The sequence below is a fragment of the Typopeltis vanoorti genome, chromosome 19, assembly GCF_054136105.1.
Source record: "Typopeltis vanoorti isolate ZY-2024b chromosome 19, IOZ_Tvanoo_1.0, whole genome shotgun sequence".
Lineage (NCBI taxonomy): Eukaryota > Metazoa > Arthropoda > Arachnida > Uropygi > Thelyphonidae > Typopeltis > Typopeltis vanoorti.
Genome location: NC_143567.1, coordinates 51,919,531 through 51,947,164, shown reverse-complemented (window position 1 = coordinate 51,947,164; position 27,634 = coordinate 51,919,531). Strand labels below are relative to the sequence as shown.

Genomic DNA, 27,634 nt, shown 5'->3' with positions numbered 1-27,634 from the left:
AGGACCTACTTTTTTTTTTTTTTGGGGGGGGGGGGGGGGTATTTGGAAGCAATATATGTAAAATGTCAAGAACACAATAAATAACGGAAAAAACTCACGTAGAAAGATTATTTATTAGTATAATTTTCGCCTGTGTGTCACAGGCATCTTCAGTACATTAAGCTCAAAATTAAACACTAACTGACCTAATAAATTATACTAATAAATAATCTTTCTACGTGAGTTTTTTTCCGTTATTTATTGTGTACCGATATGTCTACTCACGGTTTACCTCTTTTAAAACTTATTGTCTATCAAGAAGTCTTGACCAAAAAAAAAAAAAAAAAAAAAAAAAAAAAAAAAAAAAAAAAAAAAATTGAAAAGCACAAATTCATAAAGGATCCATTTCATTCACAGCTCTGCAATCTTTTTTTTTTTACATTATTTATTACACTGCAACATATAGTAACCTGTTGCTTTGGATCATTAAAACATTAGTAGAAAATAATAAAACAGTAATTTCTGAAATAAGACGGAATCTGCAAAGGTAAATATGCCTGACAAGCTACAGGAAGTAAACATTCTCAAAGTATATGTTTGACAGGTCATGCCAGAGCACTTTTATGCCTAAGTCGGAGTTAGGTTTTGCTTTCTTTCACATTTTCAAATAAAATTTCCTATTTCCCTTCTTAAGTGAAGGGAAAAAAAAAAAGGCTCTTGTTGATGAGATTGATAAAGAAAACTCATTGTTTTATACAATCAACTCTCACTGTAGCAAGCTTGTAGGGACCACAGGAATAGTTTGTTACAGTGAATTTTTTTATAGCATGGCATCATAAGAGACTTTTCAGTAGTCTCTTATTTATTTTCAGTAGTCTCTAGATTAAGTGGTATTTCTGGAGCCCTGACTATCTACATTATATTCTGCATGTCTCTTTCCATAAGAAGAGTGATGATAGAGCTGACATTCCATGCCAAAGACCGGTAAAACTTGAATCTACTCTGACTCAAAATTTCCTTGCCACATTTTGTTATTTTTATTCACCTGCCTTTATTGCTCTATTAATTCTGATAAACATTCTGATCCTTTTGATTATTTATCTATGAAGGTTGATTTTCTATAGCCTAATTACTGAGACAGTGAGATCATCTTTCTTGGAAACTTTAATGTTCAAATTTCAAACTGAGTTCCCTTCTAGCTTTGCAGATCAAGCTTGAAGAGATGTCGAAGTATTTAATGTTAATAGTAATCTAACACAAATTGTCCGTCTGCCAATCAAATAATCCTCACCATTCTCCCACCACCCTGAATCTTTTCTTAAACAGCTCTCCCTCTAAAAATCTCAGCCTTATATCCCTTATTTTTTTTAACTGGAAAACCTCTGTGATTTCTATGCTTCTTTTCTATAGTCCGATAATCAGTATTTCTGATCTCCTGATCCAAAGACCTGCTTGAACAAAAAAAATGAAATAATCCTTGCTGGAATGAAGATCTTTATCCTCCATTCTCCTCAACCATTATCCAAGCCTTGATTCATAACGTGTACTAAACATTCCACGATGAAAATTCATAAAAGGCTGTAGTGCAGACAGTGTAATATTTGACTTATAAGTGGCACCCACCCCAACAATGAAACCTGCAGTATCTCTTAAAAACCATTAGTAAATCCCAGTCTGACTTTGAAAGGCCAAATGCAGAAAACTTGACTTCTGCTTAAATGGTAGTCAATCTTTCTGATTCTTCACTAAGGCTGCTGGGCACAAGTTTGACTCTTCCATCTCTCTCATTCTGATGACACCACTGATATCATTCAAAGCTGAAGCCTCCAGTTATATTATGAACATTTTGTTGCATGCTTTCTCTGATCTTTTGTGAGAAAGACATCAGAGCAGTCTTCACTGATCTGATAACTCTTCTGGTCTAGATGGTAATATCTCAAAATATAGTCAAATTTTGTGCTCCAGAATTTCTTTCATACTTATTTGGTTTAAATCCTCCTTGGTCCAGATACCAATATGTTCCTAGTTGAGATGGTATCTCCCATCTGCTGTATGGAGGTGGGAGATACCATTCAGAATTAACAACACTCCTGTATCACTTATTCAAACTGGCATCTACCTATCAGGATGTATGGAAGCAAGTATATATCCAGCCCATCTCTAAAAAAGGGAGATAAAAGGCAGCTATCCAATTGTTTCACTGCACTCATCTCAATTCTGAAAACAATGAAGATTATCAACAGCCAACTTCTTCACTACCTGGAAGTCTACTGGTTAATTAGTAATAGCAATGTGTAGGGCTTCAGAAATACACTTTGCACTCGCCATGGGTGAGCTATCAGAGACAAGTGAAATTCCAGCCTTGTTCTAAATTCATTAAAAATATTTTGTATTATATTATTTTCTTCATATAATTTACATTCATCTCATTCACTTTTAAAACATCATCTCATTCACTTTCAAGTTATCTGATCATAGGTAGCCTCCAGTGAATGTAATAAACCAGTTTTATTTTCAACCAGGAGAAAGTATCTTAAGTAATTAAATAAGTTAATTCCTTCGTAGACTCTTTATCCCTCCTAAAAGTTAGTTTGCATGAAGATACTTTCAAAGATAACTTGTCAATGTTTCCCAAATGAAGTATTGTAATTCCAATCTACGCCAACAGGTTTCATTGTTTATCTCTTATCTTTATAAAGTAAAGCCGACCCTGCACCTGCAGGGTGGGCTTTACTTTATTTTATTTTGGATAACTTGTAAGTCATTAGCATTCTTATAAAAATTGAGAAATTGACCTTCACACAAAAAAAAAATTAATTTAACAAAACCAATTTTCATTTGTTTTGCTGCCAACTGTCATTCGTCCAATATCTTCTTTAATCATTAAGTATGTATTTATAATGGAGTATTGATGTAAACTTATTTTCACAATTCACAACATGAATTAGCTTTGCGTAATTATATACAGTAAACCCTCGATTTAACGTACTAGTAGGGGCTAAGGGGTGTTTGTTAAATCACAAATTTTTTAAAATAAAAATATCTGTAACATTATACTGCAATTTTATCAATATTAGCACTGTAATAACAAAAAAATTGTTTCACACTGTGAAGTTAATGTTTGATGTTGAGGCACATGGTTTAGGTAATCCTGCTTTGAAAAAACTATCAATTTTTTTTGAATTCTGCTGTTTTTTTATAATTAACTCCCTAAAATTATGAAAATGTGTGTAATAAAACTTCTGCAAAAAGTCACGCCACACAACAAAAGACCCAATTACAGTGCAATTAGTTTTTCCAACATATGGCCTATTCGCCAAAATTTGTTAAAAATAACAGGAAATTAATAACAAAAAATAACCTGTTAATTTTCACGTGACACATGGACCGGAAATTTTGTCTATTAAATCGAGGGTTTACTGTACTTGCACATACATGATGAAAAGGCTTTTTAATAGTGTTATTTAAATAAAAACAATTATCTTGCAAACACAAGTTGGAGATCAGATCATCATTCATGTTACATTCTGAAAAAGATAGTCTTGTTCCATTGCTAGTTTTATCCATTTTCTGTTTTTGTGAACTGTATTATTATTTGTCATTCCTATTGAATTATTTTATGGATAATTAATATAAATTTACTCTTCATTATGGACAAATAAATGAAAGGAAATACAAACTACTTTTTTTAGTTTTTTGACAAAACAAAGTGAAGGTTTGTGAAAGTGACCAGAAAATATTAAAAACACCGGAGAAAAGAGTTCTGCTGTGTCATCAACTAAAAATGATCAAGATGCAATTTCAAGACAAATGGTTCAAGGAATTCAAGTGGCTGTGTTACAAAGATAAAGTTTCATTCTGTGATGTGTAAAAAATATCCTCAGACTGCTAACAGAAACTTTATCATAAAGTTTTTGAGGCATTTTTAAAATGGAGACATTTAGATTTCAAGAGACATTCGATTTTTATAAAAAAATGCTGTGACATATACTTGGCAAGAAATTGCCCAGGAATCATATCCTGTTTTCCAAAGAAAGATGGATTCTAAAATGTTTGAACACCTGAAGTGCCTTTTTAATACAGCCTATTATAAAGCTAAATTCAGTAAACTATTTACTGACCTCAAAAAATTCATAGGCCCAGTAGAAGAACAGTATCAAAATGACATGAAATGAAAAGAATTTGTATCAGTTACTGATGTCATTAAACAAAAATCAATTAAGGAAATCAAAAACTCCTACAGGGAATATTCTTCTAGATGCTTCTACAGATATTTCAAATGAGGAGCAACTCATTTATTATATGAGATACATAAATAAAAATTGGGAGAGGCAGCTATGTACATAATTCTTCTCCAAACTATGCAGGTGTAGTTTGATAGATAAGAGAGTGAAATAAACAAATTCTTTTTGTCATGGCAGACTGGTAATTGGTTGGCAGGCAGTGGAACAGAAGTAATGTGTAACATGCTAGACAAAACACAATGGACCAGTGTGCAGAATTAAAGAGAGACATGTCAGAAGATCTTACACATTATTGCACTTAATTTGAATTAAATTAATTCAATTAATTTGAATTTATCTGTTTTAAATTCTATTAAAGATATTCTCTTTGATACTAAAATCGAAAAGGTGGTGTGTTGTATATATATATATATATATATATATATATATAAACAAAATTCATACTATGGGCAAGTAAAATTTTTTTGTGACCAGTAGATTAAAGTGGTGTTTCTGGAGCCCTGCCAATGTGGATTCTACCATTCTTTTGTTCCATAGTAGATTACCTAGCAAACTAAACATATTTTTCGATACATGCTAGGGATAGGTTCAGAAAAACTTGTGGTCACACTTGACATTTCCATGTCTTTTATGTGAATCCCTCTCAGGAAAGACTGATAGCCGATAGTACATTAGTATTGGTTCCATGGCTGAATTAAATGCTCGGTAATCCAGAAACTCTGCTTAACAGACTAAACATGGAACTTTTCCCAGACAATTCAGACCTCCATTAAACACAGGGTGGTCTTACACTGGGTGATGAAATTCATCTTATCATCTGAATACCCACAAAACATCCATGTCTACTGTGCAATTTGAACCTAAGGTCAGTTAGTAGCAGAGTAGATACATTAACCTTATCCAGGTTGGCAGGCTTATGATCTGCATCCTGCAATTGGATTAACGGTTTCCTTCTCTGGTTGTTCACTGCATGTTATGGTAGAGGATTTCCTCTCTTTGGATATCTCTTTTCAATGCTGAGGGCCCTTTGAGTTCTTCCCTTTTGCTTATTCTCTTATATGTTACTGTTCTTTCATTAACCTCAAATCTTATAGTTTTTCTGATGACAGTACACCCATTCCTCTTCTTCATTTTGCAGTGCTCTAATGATTCAAGCTTAATACTCCTTCAGACAAATGTCTTAAGCTCCCTCTTCAAAAAACTGGCTTTGCCATATTTTTCTGTCTAACATGTGGATGTGAAACATACAACAGAGTTAGAGAAACATAGATAACATGTGCTAGCCACCAATTATCACCATTAAGAGAGGTGTGATAATCCTTCACACTAAGGAGAGCTCTTAACTGGATTAACTCGCATTCATGGCTACACCTCAGAACTGGTACTACGAAGCAGCATGAAACGTAGTTCCTTACAATATATGCAATGTGGCTGCAGTTTTAAATAGAGATACAGACTAAATGTGTGCAATATATTTTTATATTTCTAGTTCTTTTTATCATATAATTATAGTTTATTGTTAATGGCAGGAAAAAGATAAGACAAACTTCCATTCTGAAATGTATGTTATTTATTTTTTATTTTTAAATCTGAGGGGGAGGGGAGCCATAATGTATATGAAATTTTGTTGGTATCAATTATTGCTCATAAATCTTGTAATCAGCCTAGTAAAAGAAATGCCAGAGTAATTCCCCCCCCCATTAGTATTGTCTAATTATGATTAGATACCATTCAATTTATTTTTGTTCTACTGCTTTCATTAAACACTTATTTCATAAAATAATCACAAAGGTATTTAATAAAAAGTTTGCCATTTTTCTAAATTATGTCTTGTTTATTGTTTATTTATAAATCACTTCACAGAAAGCTTAAAGTTTTGCACTTGTATGGTTTTGATTTAAAGAAAACAATGTATAATATCAAAGGTAAAATCCAAAAGTAATTGGATAGGGATATAATACTCTATAGTAGCCAGCAAAGTTAGATAAGAGAAATGGCACCACCATTGATACTGCTGATTTTGCAAAACCATTTGACAGATAACTGCATGGAAAACTGTTACAAAAGTTGGAGCAAATGGGAATGGATATGGTAGTAAGCATGGATGAGGTGTCGGCTGACAGACAGACACCAGATATTAATATATAATGGAGTGGCATCAAGGAGAATAAAGATGACTAGTGGAGTACCTCAGGATTCTGTACTAGAGATATCATTCTTTAATTTCTATATAAATGATATAGGTTAAGATTTAGAGTGAGGGGATAGTCAGTTGTTCTCTGATGTTGCAAAACTGGGGAGGGCAATAGCTGATTTAAATAAATTGGATTGTGGGAAAAGGATAATGATTTTCAATTTAATGTTGCAAAAGGTTATATACCTTCAGGTTGAAAAGGTTACATACTGTGTGTCACATTGATGGTACTGAGCAGGGGATTGATGAGGCTAGGGACTTTGAGGTAATGTAAACAGGGAATTGAAGTTCAGAGTTGAAAAAAATAGCTGAAAGGATTACTTGGATTACTCAAAGGATGTTGAGTAATAATGAATGGTTTTGAAAAATATGCTAGCAAGTAAAGATAGGGAGGTTATTATCTTTCTTTATAAGGCTATGATCTGGCCACATTTGATTACTATACACATACAGGGTGTTCGGGATAAATTTGACAGTTTCGTAAGGAAAAAGAAAATCTTCTTTGTATCTATTAAATTTAATGAATTGACAAAAAAACATTACAGGCAGAGTTAATTACAATACTATCAACAAGATTTACTCAAAATAACCACCATTAGCATCGATCACAGCTTCAATTCTGCTTCGGAACCTCGCACAAGCTGATGCTACAGTCTCCCTGGGAAGGGCCGCAAAAACTGTTTTAATTTTATCCATTAACTGGGCTTTTGTATTACTGGAAGTGCGATTGGTGTCTTTTTCAACTGCGCCCCATACAAAATAATCCATGGGGTTAAGGTCTGGGGAGTTTGGAGGCCAAACATTTGGACTGGTGAAGTCGTAGAAATTTTCAGACAACCATTTTTGACTTTTCCCAGAAGTGTGGCAAGGGGCCGAATCCTGCTGCCATACATACGGCCTACCATTGGCTACCCTTGTTATCCAGGGCTTGACTACAGTTAGCAACTCCACGAACAAAGCCCGAATTCCAATGCCAGGGTTCTTCAACACCTGTTCCTGCAGATTTGCGAGGAATTCTGCTGTACGAACGCAATCAGATCGTCTGCTAGGGATCTTTCTTCTTGCTACATCCTCGTAGTCACCATTGCAAGTCTCTAGTTCATGCCTGATTGTTTTTACTGTATTCAGGGAGCATTGGGCAGCAGTCGTAATATCCTTATTTTGATGGCGGGCACGAATCATCATGATACAAGTTATTCTCTTCCATGATTCAGGTGGGTTCCAGCTATCCATCCTTTCTGACATCTTGTATATGAATGAAGAAGGGTCCAAACTTTTAAATGAAGAGAAGTGTGTGTTAATACATGTAACTTACGGAAAAATATAATTAATTATAAATATGTCAAATTTATCCCGAACACCCTGTATTTGCACCTGGGTTTCTTGGGGATCAGGTGATAGAGAGGATTCAGAGATAAGTGATGAAGATGGTGACAGGCCTGTGTAATGCTCCCTATGAGGAAAGGTTGAAGGTGTGTTGCAAAGTTTAGTTGATAGGCAGTAAAGTGGGTACATGATAGAAACTTATAAGATATTAAAGTGGTTTTATAAAATTGACAGAAAGGAAATTTTTCAGTACATGACAGAGAACTAGGGATTATCTGTGGAAGTCACGTAGGAGTGTGGTTAGTAAGGGTGTATGACTAGATTTTTTGCATGGAGAGTGGTGAATGAGTGGAATGGATTGCCAGAATTAATTGAGTGTCCTGACAGTGAATGAGTTTAAGAAGAGGTATGATAAGTTTTGTGGGTCTCTCATAATGAGTCTCCATACTCCATGGAGATACATGTATAATAATTATAATAATAATCTACAGTACTTGCAGCTAAGTCCTCTCACTATTTCAAAGATTTATATTATGAATTAAAACAAACAGTTCTGAAACAAATTATGTATTAGCCTAGTTTTCTGCATCACATGCAACTATAACATCAAGTATGTCATTATTATAATGACATACTTAATGTCATTATTATAATTATTTTTAAGAGTTGAGAAAAATAGCAAGAACATAATCTTATGCACTTTCTTTTTTCAAAAGACAGTAAATAGGAGAGATATGATAGGTTTTGTGTGTATAAAATTTCATGTGGGTCTCACACGATGAGTTCCTGACCCATAATACTAATAATAAAAAATTTAGCTTTGAAATGACACTTAGTGAAAAAGAAAATATCACATTTTTCTACTTTTTATTATTCAGTATTTCTTGCAGTACAAAGAAGACATCACTGCACATTTGAAAGAAAATATATTTTCTGCTAATTTATATATGTGGCATTTTTGAAGTAGTTATGCTTTTACTATTATTTGACACTAAAAATATATAAGTCCACGCTCCCCGAGTGATTCTGTGCTACTCCTTGGGGCTCTTTAATGCAATTTCTTGGAAAGTGCTCTATTTTTTCTTTCTCAATAGCAGTCAGAGTAATCTAAGCTTTCAGCCTTTTCCCTCAAGCAGAGAGAAATATTATTTAGTATACCTAAGATAGCTTATTTCAAAAATGCAACTAGTAAAAGTAGTAATATTTGGAACATTTTTTTAGAAAAAAAAACCATTAACACTCCTGAACTTTTTTTTGTGGCATAAATATAAATGACTTTCATGTGGTGAAAATATAGCATGAAATGTATTTGTAAAACTTAGAATTCTTCTTCTTCTTTCACTCTGCCTTATCCCATGTTAAACGGGGTCAGCGCACGAATCTTTAACCTTCCTCTTCCAAGTTCTCCGGTCCAGGGCATCCTTCGGACTCCATCCTTTCTCCCTAAGATCCTCTGTCATCTTATCCCTCCACCTGAGCTTGGGCCTGCCTCTTTTCCTCCTTCCCTCCAACTCCATATACTCCACTCGTTTACCAGCATACTCCTCACCCTTCCTCTCAACATGTCCAAACAACCTCAGCCTACTTTCTTGTATCTTCTTGCCAATTGGTCCCACCTTAACCGTCCCTCTGATGTAGCCATTCCTTATCCTGTCCTTCTTTGTCACACCACTCATCCATCTCAACATCCGCATCTCCGCTACCTCCATCTTCCTCTCCTGTGCCTTTGTTATAGGCCACGTCTCCGCACCATGGAGCATCGCCGGCCTCACCACCATCTTATAGAGCTTTCCTTTCCTCTTACAACTCACTCTCTTGTTGCACAGGACCCCGCTCATCTTCCTCCAATTCATCCAACCGCATGTTATTCGGTGCTGTATTTCCTCATCCAGGTCAGCATTCCTCTCGACAACCGACGCAAGGTACTTGAATTTCTTCCCTGAAATTAGCCTTTCACCCTGGAGTTGTATGACGATATCCTCGTCACTCCCCGTTGACATATATTCAGTCTTCACCCGGTTAATTCTCATGCCGCCCTCCTCCAATGCCTTTCTCCACTCTTCCAGGGTATTTTCAAGCTTCTCTCGGGATGATTCGCATAGAACAATGTCATCGGCAAACAGCATGCTCCATGGTGCCTCCTTCTTGACATCCTCCACTAGTACATCCATGACCAGGTCAAAGAGGTAGGGGCTCAGAGCTGACCCTTGGTGTAGCCCTACGTCAATAAGGAACCCTTCTGTCATGCCGACACTAGACCTGACCTGAGTTTCTGTTCCCTCATACATCTCCTTCACCAACCTCACGTACTTCTCCGACACCCCCCTTCTTCCTCATACACCTCCATACCTCCTGCCTGGCCACTCTGTCGTATGCCTTTTCCAGATCTATAAACACCATGTGCAGATCCACTTGCATCTCTCTATATTTCTCTATCAATCGCCTTAGCGCAAATATTGCATCCGTTGTCCCTCTTCCTGGCATAAATCCAAACTGCTCCTTACCAATTTTCGTTTCCTGCCATAACCTTGCTTCAATTACTCTTTCCCATATTTTTAATGTGTGTGACATCAGCTTGATTCCTCTATAGTTGCCACAGTCTTGAACATCTCCTCTTCTTTTGTAGATTGGGACGAGAATACTTTTCCTCCATTCCTCTGGTATCTTTTCCTGTTGGGCTATTTTACACATCAGATCCCATAACATATCCATGCCATCACTGCCCAAACTTTTCCATACTTCCCCAGGTATCTGGTCTGCTCCCACAGCCTTTCCATTCTTCATTTTTCTCAGTACCCAAACCACTTCCTCTCTACTTATGTCTTGCACCGGTCTCTCATTTACCTCTCCATCCTCGCACCTCTCTCTTGGATTCTCCTCATTTAGTAGTTTTCGGAAATATTCTTTCCGTCTTCCTCTGATTTTGTCCTCGTCTTGTAATACTACTCCTGAGGCATCCTTTATCTGCTTGACTGATGTTATGTCTTTCGAGGCCTTATCTCTGGCTTTTGCTATTCTCAGCAACTGAGCTTCGCCACGTTTCTCTCCAGTTCTTCATAAACCTCATCAACTGCCCTCGCTTTCGCCCTTGCCACAGCTCTCTTTGCATTTTTCTTTGCTAATCTATATGCCTCCTTGTCGGCTCTAGTTCCAGTCATGTCCCATTTTTTCTTTGCCTCTTTCTTTTCCTTGATCTCCAACTGCACCTCCTCATTCCACCACCATGCCTCCTTATCCTCAGGTGGTCCCTTTCCTGATGTTATACCAAGCACCTCTTCTCCAATTTTTCTAATATTCCGACTATTAACGTCCCACCATTCTTCCACATCCTCTGGTAACTTCATTTCTTTCAATACCTCTTCTTTAAACTTATTCCTTGGTCCTTCCTCTTCCAATTTCCACCACTTTATTCTCCTCTGTACCCACCACTTCCATCTATTCTTCTTTTCCCCTTTTATATCACAATCTACCACAACCAACCTGTGCTGTGCTGCTACACTTTCTCCATTAATCACTTTACAGTTTTTCACCTCCTTCAGATGTTTCCTACGGCACATAATATAGTCAATCTGACTCATTCTATCCCCGCTCTTATAGGTTATCAGATGCCCAACTCTCTTCTTGAACCACGTGTTAGCTATAGCCAGATCGAAGGTCACAGCATATTCTATGATTTTTTTACCTTCTTCATTTCTTTCACCACTACTCCAATCTCCATGTACCCTTTCTTCACCACTTCGTCGCCTTCCTACATGCCTGTTCAGATTTGCTCCGACGATCACTCTCTCACCATCAGGGATTCCCATTACTACTTGGTCAAGTTCTCTCCAGAATGGGATTTCAGCAAATAGTTGAACTATTGGAAAAGAAGATAATGGTTGAAATAGATTCCAAAGAAATAGTCAGATATTAGAAGATATCTGCTTCAACCGAGACAACAATATTATTGCCTTTATTTCTTTTGTCAAAATGATAAAATGAAGCAACAGGTTTTGAATACAGTCTTTGACAGCTTTCAAACCAATAGAGAATTAGACGTAGTTATTTATAATTCAGTTCCTGCAGAAAAGAGCGAGGATTGGGGGGGGGGGGGATGCAATCAGAAATCTTCAAAATTAGCATAAATTTTGAATCAGTACAGGATATAATAATTATAATTATTAGATCTACAGAGAGTCAAGGATTCATGGGGGTAGGCTGTACATCACCAAATCACTACAACACTACTACAACCCTATCATCTCTTAAACCCATTTACACTGATGCATTCACTACTTCAACAGGCAAACTGTTCCACTCACTCAGTTCTATGAGAGAAAAATCTAACTTTTACCTTTTTCTTAACTGCACAGAAACTTACCTCCCATAGATGCCCCTTGTCCTCTTCTCACCTTGATAATGAAAAATTTTATCAATCGATATACTATAATGCCCTCACAAAAGTTTACAGACCTCTATCGTATCACCCCTCTTTCTTCTGTATACCAGAGTCAGTGGTCCAAATACTTTCAATCTGTCCTCATAATCCTGATATCATCTTTGTGAATTTTCTTCGCAAGCTTTTCATAGCTCTTTTATCACTTTGGAACCCAGGAGACCAAATCTGCATACAGTAATCAAGGTGCAGTTGTATCAAGGCCTTGTCAAGGGGAAAAATGACTTCGATATCCTTACATGTCAATGTTCAATTTAGCCTCACAATTATTCTCTGAATTGTATTAGCAATTTTTGTTATATAAACCATAACTGCAAGATCTCTAGCTTCATCAGTTACTCCAAGCATCATCACACCAATACAACATGCTGTTGGATATTGCATCATGCTAAAGTGCATTATTTTACACTTAATAATATTGAATTGACAGCCATTATCATTTTCTCACACTCACAGACCATATAAATCACATTGTAAATGCTATACATCAGTAGCATCTCTGATTGTCATGCCTATCTTTGCATCATCAGCAAACAACTGAAGATCTGTCAGCACCTTTCTGACATCATTAATGAATACATTAAGCGACAATGGTCCAAGGGCTGATCCCTGAAGCACACCACTGACCACCTTAAATCTGCAAGATTCACACATCCCCTCATATACAACTTTCTGATACCTGCACATCAGTCACTCACTTATTCAAGCCAGTAGTTTATATTCCAATCTCATACTGACTAGTTTATGCAACAGCATTTCCAACTCAGATGCAACATTATCATAAAATATGAGCAAACTGCTCAGACATGATCTCTCTTTAGTATATACGTTTTCCCTTGCAAAGTATATCTTGTTTGTCCACTCATTTCTGTATGCGAGTTCTTACCAACATCTCTAAAATCTTTGCAATTACTTCAGAGATACTCAATAGTTAGACACATCAGTCTTTGCACCACCCTTGTGCAATGGGATTATCATACATTCTTGTGAGATCTTTCCTGAGCTAAGATTCAAATTATACAAACATAACAAGGGCCTAACCAGTTTAGCTGAACATTCCTTTAGCATAAATGCTGATATCCCATCTGTCCAAATTGATGAATTCTTATTCAAGTTATACAAACAACTCTAGAACCTGCTTCTCATGTAACTGTATCTCTTCATCCAATGTAGTGGTAGTACTGTGCACTAGTTTGATAGATCTTGGTAAAATCAGCACTCATTATTGTAACTACCTAACCTGCTTCTGATACTAGGGTATCAGATACTGTCTGCATTCAGTAAAGTTATTTTTCTGCATTCATTCTTTCTTTTACTTGCAGCATAACAATAAATTTTTTTTGGGTTGCCTTTAACCTGTGCAGCCTTCTTTTCATACTCCAACTTAACTTTCCATATAATACTCGTAACATTTCTGGTCTGAGATTTATACATTTCATAACTCCTCTTGCTGTTATTCTCACGGCATTCTTTTCCCATCATTTCCTTCTTATGGATCACTTGTTTAATGAGATTGCATATCCATTTCACTCCTATTCTATTTGTTCTTTGAATACTAGGAACATATTAAAATACCACATCCTTTCAAAGCTTCCCACACACTGCTGATATCCTTCCATTCAACAACTGATACCATGGAACCAATGATAGTATTCTCCTGAGTCTGTCATAATTTCCAGATTTGTAGTTCAGCATATAACCTGCCCTAATTGAAACATCCATGTAGTTGGCTAATTCCCAGGTCAGTACAGCATGATAACTGTCACCAACTAACAGCCACATCCTTAACTGAAACACTTTCTGATGCAATGACCAATCTAATACTCTTTGTCCTCAAGTTGCTTCTTTTGCATGCTACTTGAGGAGTTGTCATGCAACAGCTGAAAAATTCTCCTTCATTCTTATGAGTTTTCTTTGCATAAATTCTCCTTAAATTTTCCAAACAATCAATATTTGGAAAATTTAAGTCACCCATAATAATTACTTGGCTAGTACTTATTAGGATAATTTTGCAATGCATTTCTTCATCTCTAGCAAATGAACTGCTAGATCTATAGCAGCATCCCACCATATATTTCATCCTGTTAGCCTCCAGTTCACACCGAGATTAGCCTCAAATTCAATGATACATGGTACATTATTACTATTATTGCTCTCATGAGTTCCTATGTTAACTGGATTCAAGTCATCTGATATCATTAGTAGTAGTCCACTCCCTCTCCCATTTCTTCTGTCATTCTTAAAAATATTATATCTTTTGCACTCAATTGCAGTTACAAACATCTGACTCTGAGACCCAAGATTCACTAATGTCAACAATTTTAGGCCATATATTCTTATAAATATATCCCCATATATTTAAGCCACAACATATTCACCAATGCAACAAACTCAGCCATTTTGTTTCTAATGCTTCTGAATTTGTGTGTAGACATAATAAGTCACCTCCTTGGTTTTTCTTATATTGAAATCTACACTCTGCTTGGTGCAGTTGGGCAACTTTCTCTTTTCCCTCCTCACACACACTCAAAGTGCCTGAACCCAGAGTGTAGTACATCCATTCAGCAGATTTGTGTCACTATTACATCTACACATTCTAGCTAAATATGTACACATCTTCAGCATTCCTCCTGAGATGATCTAGTTTCCTTGGCTCTCTGCATTAGATCTCATTCCAATAACTAATTTCTTTAGCACCTTATACCAAATCCATTCAAATGATTCATATAAAATTTCTTCATATACTAACTACAGTAGTCAAGCATTGGTTATTACTGAAATGAGCATCCTACAAAAAAAAAAAAAAAAAATCTGTTGCTATTATCAGCTAAGGAAAAAGTGGTAGAGTTTTTATTATTGAAATATTTTGGGATTATAAAAGGTCCCACACTCAGAAAGAGAGCAATGCCATAATGCAATATAACATCATTTGTTGTTCATAAAAACAGAAAAACTTGTTTCTAAAACTAAAGCATAGTTCTATATAATAGTATTTTGCAAGGAAAGAAAAAAGTTCATAATTTCTTTCAATAAATGTTATTTGAAAAAAAAACAGGTATTTATAAATGTTTAACATAATGATTTTCAATACAAGCATTTGAAAATAGTGAGAAAATAATTTCTGTAATATTGTCAGTAAAATGAAAGAACATGCACTATTCTTCCACTTCAATGATCTGAAAAATAAAAGATGGAAAATTTACCATTACTAAATAAATACATCATTCTTGTCAAGAATAGATTGCTTATTTTCATGCATGTGAAATTTATTTTCAACTTTGGGAACAGACACAATAAATACATTGAACAACAGAAAGTTAAAATTTTGAAGCAATTAAGGAAACTCCAAGTAAAAACAGCATACTTTCAGACAAGTGACATCAAGGTTACAGTTACAGTTAATCCAATAATGGCTCTACAATTGCCATTAAGTGATTAATGACAGAAGAGGGTATTACATGATAAAAGGCAGAATGCTGCTCATGTTTTGATCCATTAAAAATCCTAAAATGGTCTGAGTGTTTTATCCACTTCGACTGGTTGGGACCAATCTCCTTGCTATTCTCCAATGGGATGACAATAATCTAGTAAGCTTCACTCTACCAATATAACAGTCTTATCTTGCTTCTTGCCAGAGAGATCTCGCTTCAAAATTTCCATTCATAAAATTTTGGCTGACTTACATATTTAGTCTTTCCTTGCATAAACAGATTGCCTCCAGAGCTTCTGAAAAATGGTATCTATCCTCTTTTGTTAAAGTCTTTGTGCTTACAATCCCTGACACTATATAAATCCCAAATGAATTCATCCCCAGAATACTATTCCCACATTTGGCATGACTGATACTATGCAGAAGAGGGTAATCTGCTCAATAGAATGACCACGCTCTCACAGACTTTCTCCATTCATTGTCTTCTTTCTCAATTCATTTCTATATTATGCATTTTTTATAGATGTGAAAACAAAAACAAACAAACAAAAAAAAAAAAAACTGCTAGTCAACATGCACATTTATCTTCAAACATATCAAACCATTTTCTTGTCCTCCTCTTTCATTCCATATATATATATATATATATATATATATATATATATATATATATATATATATATCTTCTCTTTGAAGCAGCATTCACTAAAATATTCTTCCAAAGTCTATAAATTCCAGCTGTCTCAGAAACCAATCAACAAATTTTGCCTTTCTTCCTACTCACTTACCTATACATAGTAGTGTTTTGGTATGGGTTTGCAGCTGCTTATGTGTAGAGTGGCACACAACGAAAATGACCAAGAAACTTTGAATAATTGCTGCCTTCAATAAAGAATTGCACAAGTCTTTGTTTTGTCTATCTAAATAATCTAATTATTTTAACTGAATTTAATTGAATTAATAATAATTTTTCAATTATAAGTCCAGCAAAAATAATTTTTGCTAAAATGAGCCTTTGCATTAAATTCAAAATTCTTGCTTACCATTCAAGTCTCAGTGTTCCAAAAAGTATCAAAGCAGTCCAAGAAAAAATGGCATATTGAAAATAGCTTAAGACAAAAATGGTGGCTTTATTCTTGACCCACTTAAGCTCACATTGCTCTTCAAAGAAACCATCAAAATAAATGCAGATCAAACTTCCAAAGGACCATATACATTAAACTTGCTTCTTTATAAGTCTGTAAAAAATGGTAGCATCTCCTGGTCAAAATCAAGGTAAGCTACCTCCTACTACACCAGAGCAAAGCATGCCTCTGTGTTCTTTTGATATGATAATTTTTTATTTTTTATTTTTTTTTTTTATATTGAGTAACCTAGATACAACAACAGATCTTCCTTTTTGGTACAATTATTCTTTTCCAGTTGTACTGCATAGCTGTGCAGTAAGAAATTGTAAGTGAAAATCTGGAATTACCATTTATTCTATATCCTCTGTACTCTTTCATATTTAGCTGGTATATATATACATATATCTTGAGACAAAAGAAGTAAGCCTGTATTCAGCCTATAAAAAAAAATAATAAATTTAATCAATGACTACCAGTATAGATTTAACCCTGCATGCAAAGTGAATTTCCTGGCCTAAAACACCTACCTCCAAACGCATGCTAGAAAAGTTTGGAGAAATTAGAGCACTCACCCTTGACATTTTTTCAGAGTATTTGATTGGGTCTAGCTTAGAGGCAGAGCTCAACATACTACACTCCTCTGGTCCTTTGGAATATCACGAACGGTTTCCTTTTTAGCCATTCAGTATGTCAGAGTGGATAGCTTCCTCTTTTCAGATTTTCTTACCAATACAGGAACGCTGCTAGACTGTTATTTTGCCTACTTGTAAAGGAACTTACTGATCTGAAATCTTATATATATTTGCTCTCTGTTTATCTGAGAAATACTGCTGAAACATTTAAGCTTCAATATCTAACACCCATGTCTTAAACATTAATTTTCATGCTGTTCTTCAATGGGAAAGGGATATAATCACTGGCTTCAGCGCTACTAAAGCATAAGCATAGTCTTGTCCACTTTCTCTTAACTTCAGTAATATTTTTCTTCTTAATATATCCTCAGACAAGATCAGATATATTCCTGGGCTGGCATTTACTACTAGCCTTTCATGCTAACATTTACAGCCTACAGAGCCTCCAAAATCCTTTGCCATTCAATACATTACTTCCACCTACTAATTCTACAAATCCCAAATCTGTTGATCCTCTGAGTACTGTTGTCACATTTAGGGTGGTGCATCAAAAACATCCTTAAAAATCCTCATATTATGCAGAAGAGAGTAATAAATTCAACTAAATGATGTCCTTTCTCTCATTCAAGCTTACTGCACTGATGCCTAACAAGTCTGTTTCTGACTTACGTCTTTTCTGTATGAACATGGCTGTTATTCCACTGAACTAGCATCCACTCCTCCACTTTCTGTTAAACCTGTAATAGCATGAGCAGCAGTAGCAGCTACTAATCATTTCATTGCAAACTCATTGAATATGCTTCTGCTGTCCCCATGCCCCCCCATCTGGAACAACCCTAGCTATTCATAAAAAAAGAACATCAATAGGTAGGATTTTTCCTTGATGCTTGTTTTATATAATGAAAACCCAAAATCTACAGCCCATTAATTATTTAATTTTATCAGACATCAGTATTAAGCATTCTGCATCCTTTTTTGTTAAAAAATGCTTATGCAGGAATTCAAATACAAATTTCTGTGACTGTGAGTAGTTCTAATGGCCTTTAAAAGTACCCATGACCTTCCAAGTGTCCTTGGATTTTATAACTATAATTCTAGAATAAAGTGGTTAGTCCTTCCCTACATATATACTTCGTATGTAGGGAAAGGCTTGTGTGTATTCTTCTGGCCAATTTGGCTGATTGTGAGATGAAAAAAAAACTAAGTTTATGGAAGAAAAATGCTTCCACTTCTGTAGGAGACTGGCTAACTCATCTTCAATTTTATAAATTCCAAATCATCTTCAAATCTTCAAATGCAAAGTACTGAAGTTTCTTCACATCGTAGATAAGATTCAAACCAGGTTTTTCCAACTGAAGGACATTTGTTGAAATCCACTGAGTTACAGAGGAGCTCAAAAATTTTTGTTACTAACTTGAAAATTAAAGAGAGAGAGAAAAAAATTCCATTTAATGCTGGAAAATTTCAGACCTATTAAAGCAAAAAAAAAAAAAAAAATGTGTTAATACATATGAACAGTTTTCTGGCCTACAGTGTGATTAATACTGGTTGAGAAGAAATATGTAAAGTTCATAACAGTGAATACCATTTTTAACTTTGAATAAGCTGCTAAAGTTATGATTTTTTTTTGTCTATTACAAACCTTTTACATACTTTCTTTGAGAAGCTAATTTGTGTAAAAAAAATAAAGTTTTTTGGAGAAAGGCATCAATGAATCCTTTAAGGTAATAAAATTAAAACTATTAAAATTCAAGGCATTAGAGAAGGCAGATGACACAACAAAAAAAGGAAAAGCTGGTCCTTGTTGGACATCTAAAAAACAGCAAAGTATGAAATGATCACCAGACATATAGAAATGTTATTCTTTGTTGGACATCTAAACAGCAGAGTGTTAAATGATTATCAGACATATAGGAAAATATGGAGGAAAAAAAACAAGGCTAATAATAATAGTAAGTGCCTGCTGGATTGTTCAGAATATGGGCTAGTCGCCAGGGTGAACAGTGAAAAGTCAGCTACTGGAACAAATCTGAAAACACACCCCAACATAAGAAGCCTGAATGGCAAAGAAATGGAGCTAACTGAGGAATTAGATAAGTACCAGATCGACATAATAGGGGTGACTGAAACAAAAAAGACAAAAACTGGTGCTGGTGAGATCTTTCTGAGCAATAAATACAAAATGTTATATTCAGGCAATAACAATCAAGGAAAAGAAGGAGTAGCCATAGTATTCAACACTAAATACGAGGCTAATCTTCTTGAATGGTAGGCAGTCTCAAGTAGAGTGATGTGGGCAAATATGAGGATGGGAAACTGGACAATGAGACTTATTTATGCCTATGTCCCACAGAAGGTTCTACTAAGGTAGAAGTGGAGGATTTTTTGTTGCTTTAGAGAAAGCAACTGACACAATGAAAAAGAAAAAGTTGGTCCTTGTTGGGGATCTAAATAGCAGAGTAGGAAATGATTGTCAGACATACAAAAATATTTTGGGAAAATTTGGAGAAAAGAGCAAAGCAAATAATAATGGCAAATACCCGTTGGATTTCTGCTCAGGACATGGACTGGTTATTACTAACACCATGTTCCAACATAAAAATGTGCACAAATTCACATGGAGAGAAGAAGCAAAGAATAATAAAAGTCTCATTGACTATGTTATTGTTGATAGTGATGTTTCCTCCCTGGTGCAGGACACCGGAGTGTACAGAGGATTTGAAATTGGAAGTGATCACTATTTAGTCTTGAGCAGGATAAAATTGAATTTCGTATTGAAAAGAATAACATGTAAGAAAGTTTTAAAGCGAATAAAAGTTGAGCAGCTCTCAGACGTGAACTGTAGACTAAAATACACAAAGATAATTGAAGGAAAAATGAAAGAGTTTGAGAACAGCAACCAAACCTTGGAGATTCAGTGGCAAGCCTTGAAGAAAACAGTGATTGATTCAGCCAGAGAGGCATGTGGTGAGGTTATTTGCAAGGATAGAAAAATCAGAACTGCATGGCAGATACAGGAAGTTAAAGAGGCAGTGAAGGAAAAGAAGAAAGCATATCAAAAGTTCCTGGCAAATAAGTCAGCTTGTGCGCTTAGAGAATACAGTGACAAATGTAAGAAAGCTAAACACTCTGTAAAACTAGCAAAACAAAAATCATGGGAGGACTTTGGCAAGAACCTAGAAAATAAATATCAAAAAGGTGGTAAGATATTCTGGAGGTTATTGAAGAAGCTTAGAAATGGAGGAAAGAGTGCTGTAAAAGGAGTTAGAGATGATAAAGGTGACATGAAAACGGGAGAAAAAGATATCGTTGAAGTATGGAGTAATTACTTCGAAAAATTGCTAAATGAAACAAGCAGTGATAGCACAGTGGTAAAAAACACTCAACAGGCATGCAGGCAGGAATACATATCCATACTTAAAGTAGAAAAAGCCATCAAAGGCTTGAAATGTGGAAAGGCAGTAGGAGTAGATTATATTCGACCAGAAATGCTGACGTATGGTGGTATAAAAGTCTTACAGTGGCTGCACTGCATAGTTCAGAAAGCCTCCACAGAGGGACGAATTCCCGAGAATGCAGTAGAGCTCTCATAGTACCCATATATAAAAAGGGAAATAAAACTGAATGTGAGAATTGCAGAGATATTTCCCTACTGAGTGTTCCTGACAAGATTTATGCAAGTATACTTGAGAAACGGTTGAGAAGAATTGTGGGAGAAAAGCTTGATGAAGAACAAACTGGATTCAGGCCAAATAGAGGCTGTCAGGATTAGATCTTCGCTTTATGACAAATAGTTGAGAAAGCATGGGAATATAACAAAGATCTATATTTAAGTTTTGTCGATCTGGAAAAGGCATATGACAAGGTCCCAAGAGAGAGAAGCTATTCAATATGCTACAGTTATATGGTGTCAATGGGGCATTATATCAAGCAGTACTTAGACTTTATTTGAGTTGTAAGTCACCAGTTAGAATTGAAGGAAATACAGGAATATGGTTTAATGTTAAATCTGGTGTGAGACAAGGATGTACATTATCCCCCTCTGTTATTCATTATCTATATGGATCACAATATGAAGGAATGTGGTATTAAACATGATATCAAAATTGGAGATGTTGATGTCAGCTCTTTGCTTTATGCGGACGATGTTATACTTCTAAATAAATCCGCTACAAGTCTGCAAGATTCCCTGACTAAATTGAATAACTGTTGTAATAGATATGTATGAAGATCAGCAATAAAAAGACAAATACAATGAAAATAGGCAGAATCGTTGAAAATGTCAACTGTGTTGTGAACGGAGAACCTGTGGAACAAGTAAAACATTTCAGCCTACTTAGGCACAATTTTTAGTGAAGATGGTAAATTAAATATGGAAATAGACAACAGATTCAACAAAGCTGGTATGGTAGGAAGTCAACTGAATAAATTCATATGGAATAAGAGAGAAATTAGTTGGAACACTAAATTAGCTGTATACAAGACAGTGTTCAAACCAGTTTTAACTTATGGATCTGAGAGCTGGGTCAGAAGTAAAACACTTGACCAAAGACTAGAGACCGCAGATATGAGAGCCCTGAGGGAGATTAGAGGTGTGAACGGATGGCATCAATGGCAGTATCATATTAAAAACGAGGATATTAGGAAAGAATTTGACTATTGTCAGCATCCAGTATTGTGTTAGCAGAGCTAATCTCAGGTGGTATGGTCACTTCAATAGAATGGACGAGGAAAGATTAGCAAATCAAGTGTTCTCTGCCAGGTTGGCAGGAAAAAGACCCAGAGGAAGACTAAGATATAGGTGGATTGATACTGTACAAAGTGCCTTAGACGATAGAAATATAAGATCTGATAATGTTGGAGTCTTGACAAGTATCAGACTGATTTGGAGGAAAATTGTAGATAGCAAGTTAGTAATGATGTATATTTTTCATGTAGTACTATCATATCCTATACACCCCCTTGAGGGTACATGGCAGGAATTTGATGATGTTCCTACATAAAAATGTGTGCAAACTCACATGGAGAGAAGATGAAAGAAATACAAAAAGTCTCATTTACTATGTTGTTGATAGTGATGTCTTCCCACTTGGTTCAGAACATAAGAGTATACAAAGGATTTGAAATTGGAAGTGATTGCTATTTAATTTTGAGCAGGATAAAATTGAATATATTGAAAAGAAAAGTGTGCAAGAAAGTTTTAAAATAAATTGAAATTGAGCAGCTTTCAGAGGCAGACTATAGACTAAATTATACAACATTATTCTAGAAAAAAAAAAAAATGAAAGAATTTGAAAATAAGAACCAAACCTCAGATATAAAGTGGCAAACCCTAAAGAAAATATTGACTGATTCAGCCAGAGGCATGTGGTGAGGTTGTCTGGAAGAATAGAAAAATCAGAACTCCATGGTGGACTCAAGTTAAAGATGCAGTCAAGGAAAAGAAGAAAGCATATTGAAAGAGTTTTTGGCAAGTAAATCAGCTTGTGCTCTTAGAGAATACAGAGAAAAATGTAAGAAAGTGAGGTACTGTGTAAAACTAGTAAAAAAGTCATTGGAAGACTGTTAAAAACACAGAAAATAAATATTAACAAGGTGGCAAAATATTCTGGAGGCAATTGTAATGGAATGTATTGAAATGAAAGAAAGAGTGTACTGTAAAAGTAATCAGAGATGATAAAGGTAATATGAAAACTGAAAATAAAGATATTCCAGATGTTTGGAGTAATTACTTTGATAGAGTGCTAAATGAAGAAAGCACTGACATGGTAGAAGAAATACTCAACAGTATGTAGTTTTTTTGATATCAAGTATTGATTTTTGATATCAAATACCTGAAATGTGGGAAAGCAGCTAAGTAGATGATATTCAACCAGAAATGCTCAAATTTGGAGGAATAAAATTTTTACAATGGCCACACTGCATATTTTAGAAGGCCTGGTCAGATGGTTGAATTCTGGATCATTGGAGTAGAGCTCTTGTAGCATGCATCTATGAAACTGAATGTGAGAATTAAAGAATCTTTACTCAGGATTCCTGGTAAGATTTATACAAGTATGCTTGAGAAATGGCCAAGAAAAATTGTGGAAGGGAAGCTTAGAGAAGAACAAAGCTGGATTCAGATCAAATAGAGATTTTCACTTTAAGACAAATAGTTGAGAAATCATAAGAATATAACAAAGATCTGTATTTAAGTTTTGTAGATCTGAAAAAGGCACATTACCAGGGTACAAGAGAAAAGCTGTTCAAAAATCCTACAGTCATATGCTGTGAGTTGTAAGTCAGAATTTTGAATTGAAGGAGACAGAGGAAGGTGGTTTGATGTTAAATCAGGTGTGAGACAAAGGTGAATATTATCTCCATTGTTATTCACCATCTATATGGATCACATAATGAAGGAAAGTGATATTAAACCTGATATAAAAATTGGAGATGCTAATCTCAGCTCTTTACTTAATGGAAATCCGAGGGTGGTCTGAAAATTTCTCGGCCTCGACCATGGATGGCAATACTATCAGCAAGATTTTTTTTTTTTTCGAAGTTGGTACATCTGTCTGAAGCAAAAGTGTTGTCTGTATCCCTTGAAATGTAAAATTGAGTATCATGCGGTTATAAAATTCTTTATAAAAGAAGGTTTAACACCAAAAGAAATTCATTCGAAGATCATAAAAGTTTATGGGCACTCTTCTTCTTCCTTTTCGACAATTAAGAAATGGGCTAGGGAGTTTAAACGAGGCTGTACCAGCCTTGAAGATGATTCACGTGAAGGACGTCCAAAAAGTGTAGCAACATCAGAAATCATTGATCAAGTGAACGATATGGTATTAGATGACCGGCGAGTCAAAGTGATTGAAATTGCTGAGACTATAGGCATTTCAAAAGAATGTGTAGGATATGTTTTGAATGAAGAATTGCATATGAAAAAAAATATGCTTTGCATCTCTGAACAGTGCTTGGAGTGTTTTAACAAGAATAAAACTGATTTTGTGCATCAATTTATTACTATGGATGAGACTTGGATTCACCATAACATACCCGAATCAAAACAGTGGACAGAAGCCAGTTTTTCAGTGCCAAAGAAACCAAAGTTGGTTCCATCAGCAGAAAAGGTCATGGCAATGACGTTTTGAGATTTTGTTTATTAATTATCTTGAAAAGGGTAAAATAATAACTGGGGAATATTATTCCGATCTTTTAACCAGACTAGATATGTTTTGAATGAAGAATTGCATATGAAAAAGTTTTGCATCTCTGAACATTGTGAAAAAGCTTTGCATCTCTGAACAATATGAAAAAGCTTTGCATCTCTGAACAATATGAAAAAGCTTTGCATCTCTGAACAAGAATAAAACTGATTTTGTGCATCAATTTATTACTATGGATGAGACTTGGATTCGCCATAACACCAGAATCCAAACAGCAGTCAAATCAGTGGACAGAAGCCAGTTGTTCAGTGCCAAAGAAAACAAAGTTGGTTCCATCAGCAGGAAAGGTCATGGCAACGACGTTTTGAGATTTTGTTTATTAATTATCTTGAAAAGGGTAAAATAATAACTGGGGGATATTATTCCGATCTTTTAACCAGACTAGATGAAAAAATTTGTGAGAAAAGACCCAGTTTGCAGAAGAAAAAAATCATCTTTCATCAGGACAATGCACCTGCCTACAAAAGCGTTTTGGCAATGGGAAAATTAAGGAATCTGCACTATGAATTGTTGGAACATCCACCCTATTCCCCTCAGATTTGGCTCCTTCTGACTTCTATCTCTACCCAAAACTAAAACTCTTCCTCGCTGGTCAGCATTTTTCTTCGAATCAAGAGGTGATTGCAGCTGTAGAGGGATATTTTGCAGATCTTACTGAGAACCACTACAGGGATGGGATAATGGTGCTGGGGCATCGCTAGAATAAATGTATGTCTTAAGGGAGATTACATTGAAAAACGAAAATAATTTTGAAATTATAAATTCGTTTTTTCATTGTTAGGCCGAGAACTTTTTAGACTACCCTCGTAATGCTATACTTTTACATAAATCCAGTACATGTCTGCAGGATTTCTTAGTCCTGTAATAAATTTGGTATGAAAATCAGCAATAAAAAAACAAAGACAATAAAAATAGACAAACATTGAAAACATCAATAGCATCCTGAATAAAGAACCTATAGAAGTAAAAATTTTCAGCTATTTAAGGCTAGTAAAGATGGTTTTGGTCAGGATGGTAGGTAATAGATCCAGAGAAAGACCAAAATCTAAGTGGATCAATATAATAAAAAGTGCTTTAGAAGACAGAAATACAAGAACTGATAATGTTAAGGTCTCGGTAGATAACAGTGGAGGAAATTTGTTGATAGGAAGTTAGTAATTATCACTATCATAATATCCTGTGCACCTCCTACCCTCTACTGAGGGTACATGTCAGGAATTTGATAATGATAATGACTATATTAAAATACAATGTATTTTCAGTTAGTGCTGTAAATGCACTATATTTTTCTGATGTAATGTTTTTTTCCTTTCATAAATCAAAAAATATAAATGACATGCTTATAGAAAGCAGCTACTACAAGGAATTTCTTTTTTGCTCATAAAATTTTAATACCTGATTGACTCTTTTTCATTTCTTCACTAAAATTCTTTTGCAAAGCCAAGTCTCCTTCCAGTTTTGCCATTCTTCCTGAAGTTATCATTTTTCCTAATTCTTCATTTTCCTGATATAAAAGTCGACATTTTGCCATTAATCGTTTCCCTGTATTGCTAAGATGGGGGAGAAAAAAAGTAAATAAAAACCATATCTCATAAATAACACAAATAGATAAAATTTCTGAAGTTTTTAACAAAATTAAGAAAACACATTAATATATGTGTATATTGTATAATCAGTATAGTCTTATGTGTAATAAAGTTCTTAATTTACTAAATATTATCTAATGTTATAATAACATGACAAAATGAATTCAAATTCTCAACGGCATCAAATACAATTTAAAAAAAAAAAAAACTACTAATATATTTAAAGTAAATGCTAAAATGAAATAACTTATACAGATTTTAGTACTTTTGCAGATTAAGTCTAAATTTTAGCTCTGTTCAGTTACCATGAGCACTACTAATACAACGAATTTTCATAGTAAAAATTATTTCTGTAGTGCCAGTTCATGTTTCGTTTGAAGATATAAGAGAATGAAAATATTTTATTTATATCAGCATCTTGTGCTGGTAATTATTATATAAAACTGATGAACAAAACTGTCTGTATCGTGTTAATCTATACGTCATATATATTTCATGGATAACAACAAAACAAGAGCTTATAATTAAACTTGATCTTTAGACTAAATTAAGGCTAAAATCATGTTTAAAAACAAAAGGAAAAAAAAAAGTTATTTAACACTTTTTCACATGTGATTTTATCTATACTTAAGTCTTATATTGTCAATAATACATGTTTCAGAAATTGCAAAAAACTTCAGCTTGATTATGGGATTAATTCTTGAACTTGAGTAAGAGTGTAGTCAGCAAGGATGTGAAGGCTAGATTTTTATTCTTGGAGAGTAGTAATTGTGTACACTATCTGATCCCAACTCTCACTCTAATATGAAAGGTATTAATATGGAATTGATCTGCCCTTTGCTGCTACAACAGCGTTCAATTTTCTGAGAAAACTATCCACTAGATTTTGGTATATTGCTGAAATAATTCTCTTCCATTCTTCCAGAAGAGCATTGGTGAGGTCAGTCACTGATGTCAGGTGATTTGGACTGGCTTGCAAGTGTTATTCCAATTCATTCCATTGGTGTTCAGTTGGGTTGAGATCAGGGCTCTGTGCACGCCAGTCTGATCTTCAATGCTCATCTCATTAAACTATTCCTACACAGATCTTGCTTTGTGAACAGCAGCATTATTGGGTTGATACAGGAAAGGAGCTTCACCAACCATAAAGTTGAAAGTCCAGATTGTCATTATAGGCAACAATCTTAAGCAATCCCATCACTGGAACTAAGGGCCCAGCCTGAACCATGAAAAACAGTTCAAGACTATGATGCCTTCTTTGACCAAAATTCACAATTAGTACAACACATTTGGGTAGGTAGCATTCTCTTGGCATCCACAAATTCCAGACTCGTCTATCAGATGGTGAAGTGCGATTCATCACTCCAGAGAACTTGTTTCCACTGTCACGAGTCCACTGGCTTTACACTACTCCACTTGATGCTTGGTGTTGCCCTTGCTGATGCTGTTAGGCTTGTGTGGGATACATGGCCATGG

The 27,634-nt window shown here is 35.1% G+C and overlaps 1 protein-coding gene across 3 annotated transcripts in view; it reads right to left on the bottom strand.

Moving 5' to 3' along the window:
* LOC150096082 (uncharacterized) overlaps positions 1-27,634 on the bottom strand; it is a 329,695-nt gene that overhangs the window by 7,494 nt on the left and 294,567 nt on the right. For all 3 annotated transcript variants that reach the window (XM_090408971.1, XM_090408972.1, XM_090408973.1), the window contains exon 7: positions 25,968-26,122. In XM_090408971.1, coding sequence (XP_090265097.1) covers positions 25,968-26,122 — 155 coding nt within the window. The remainder of the gene's footprint in view (positions 1-25,967; positions 26,123-27,634) is intronic.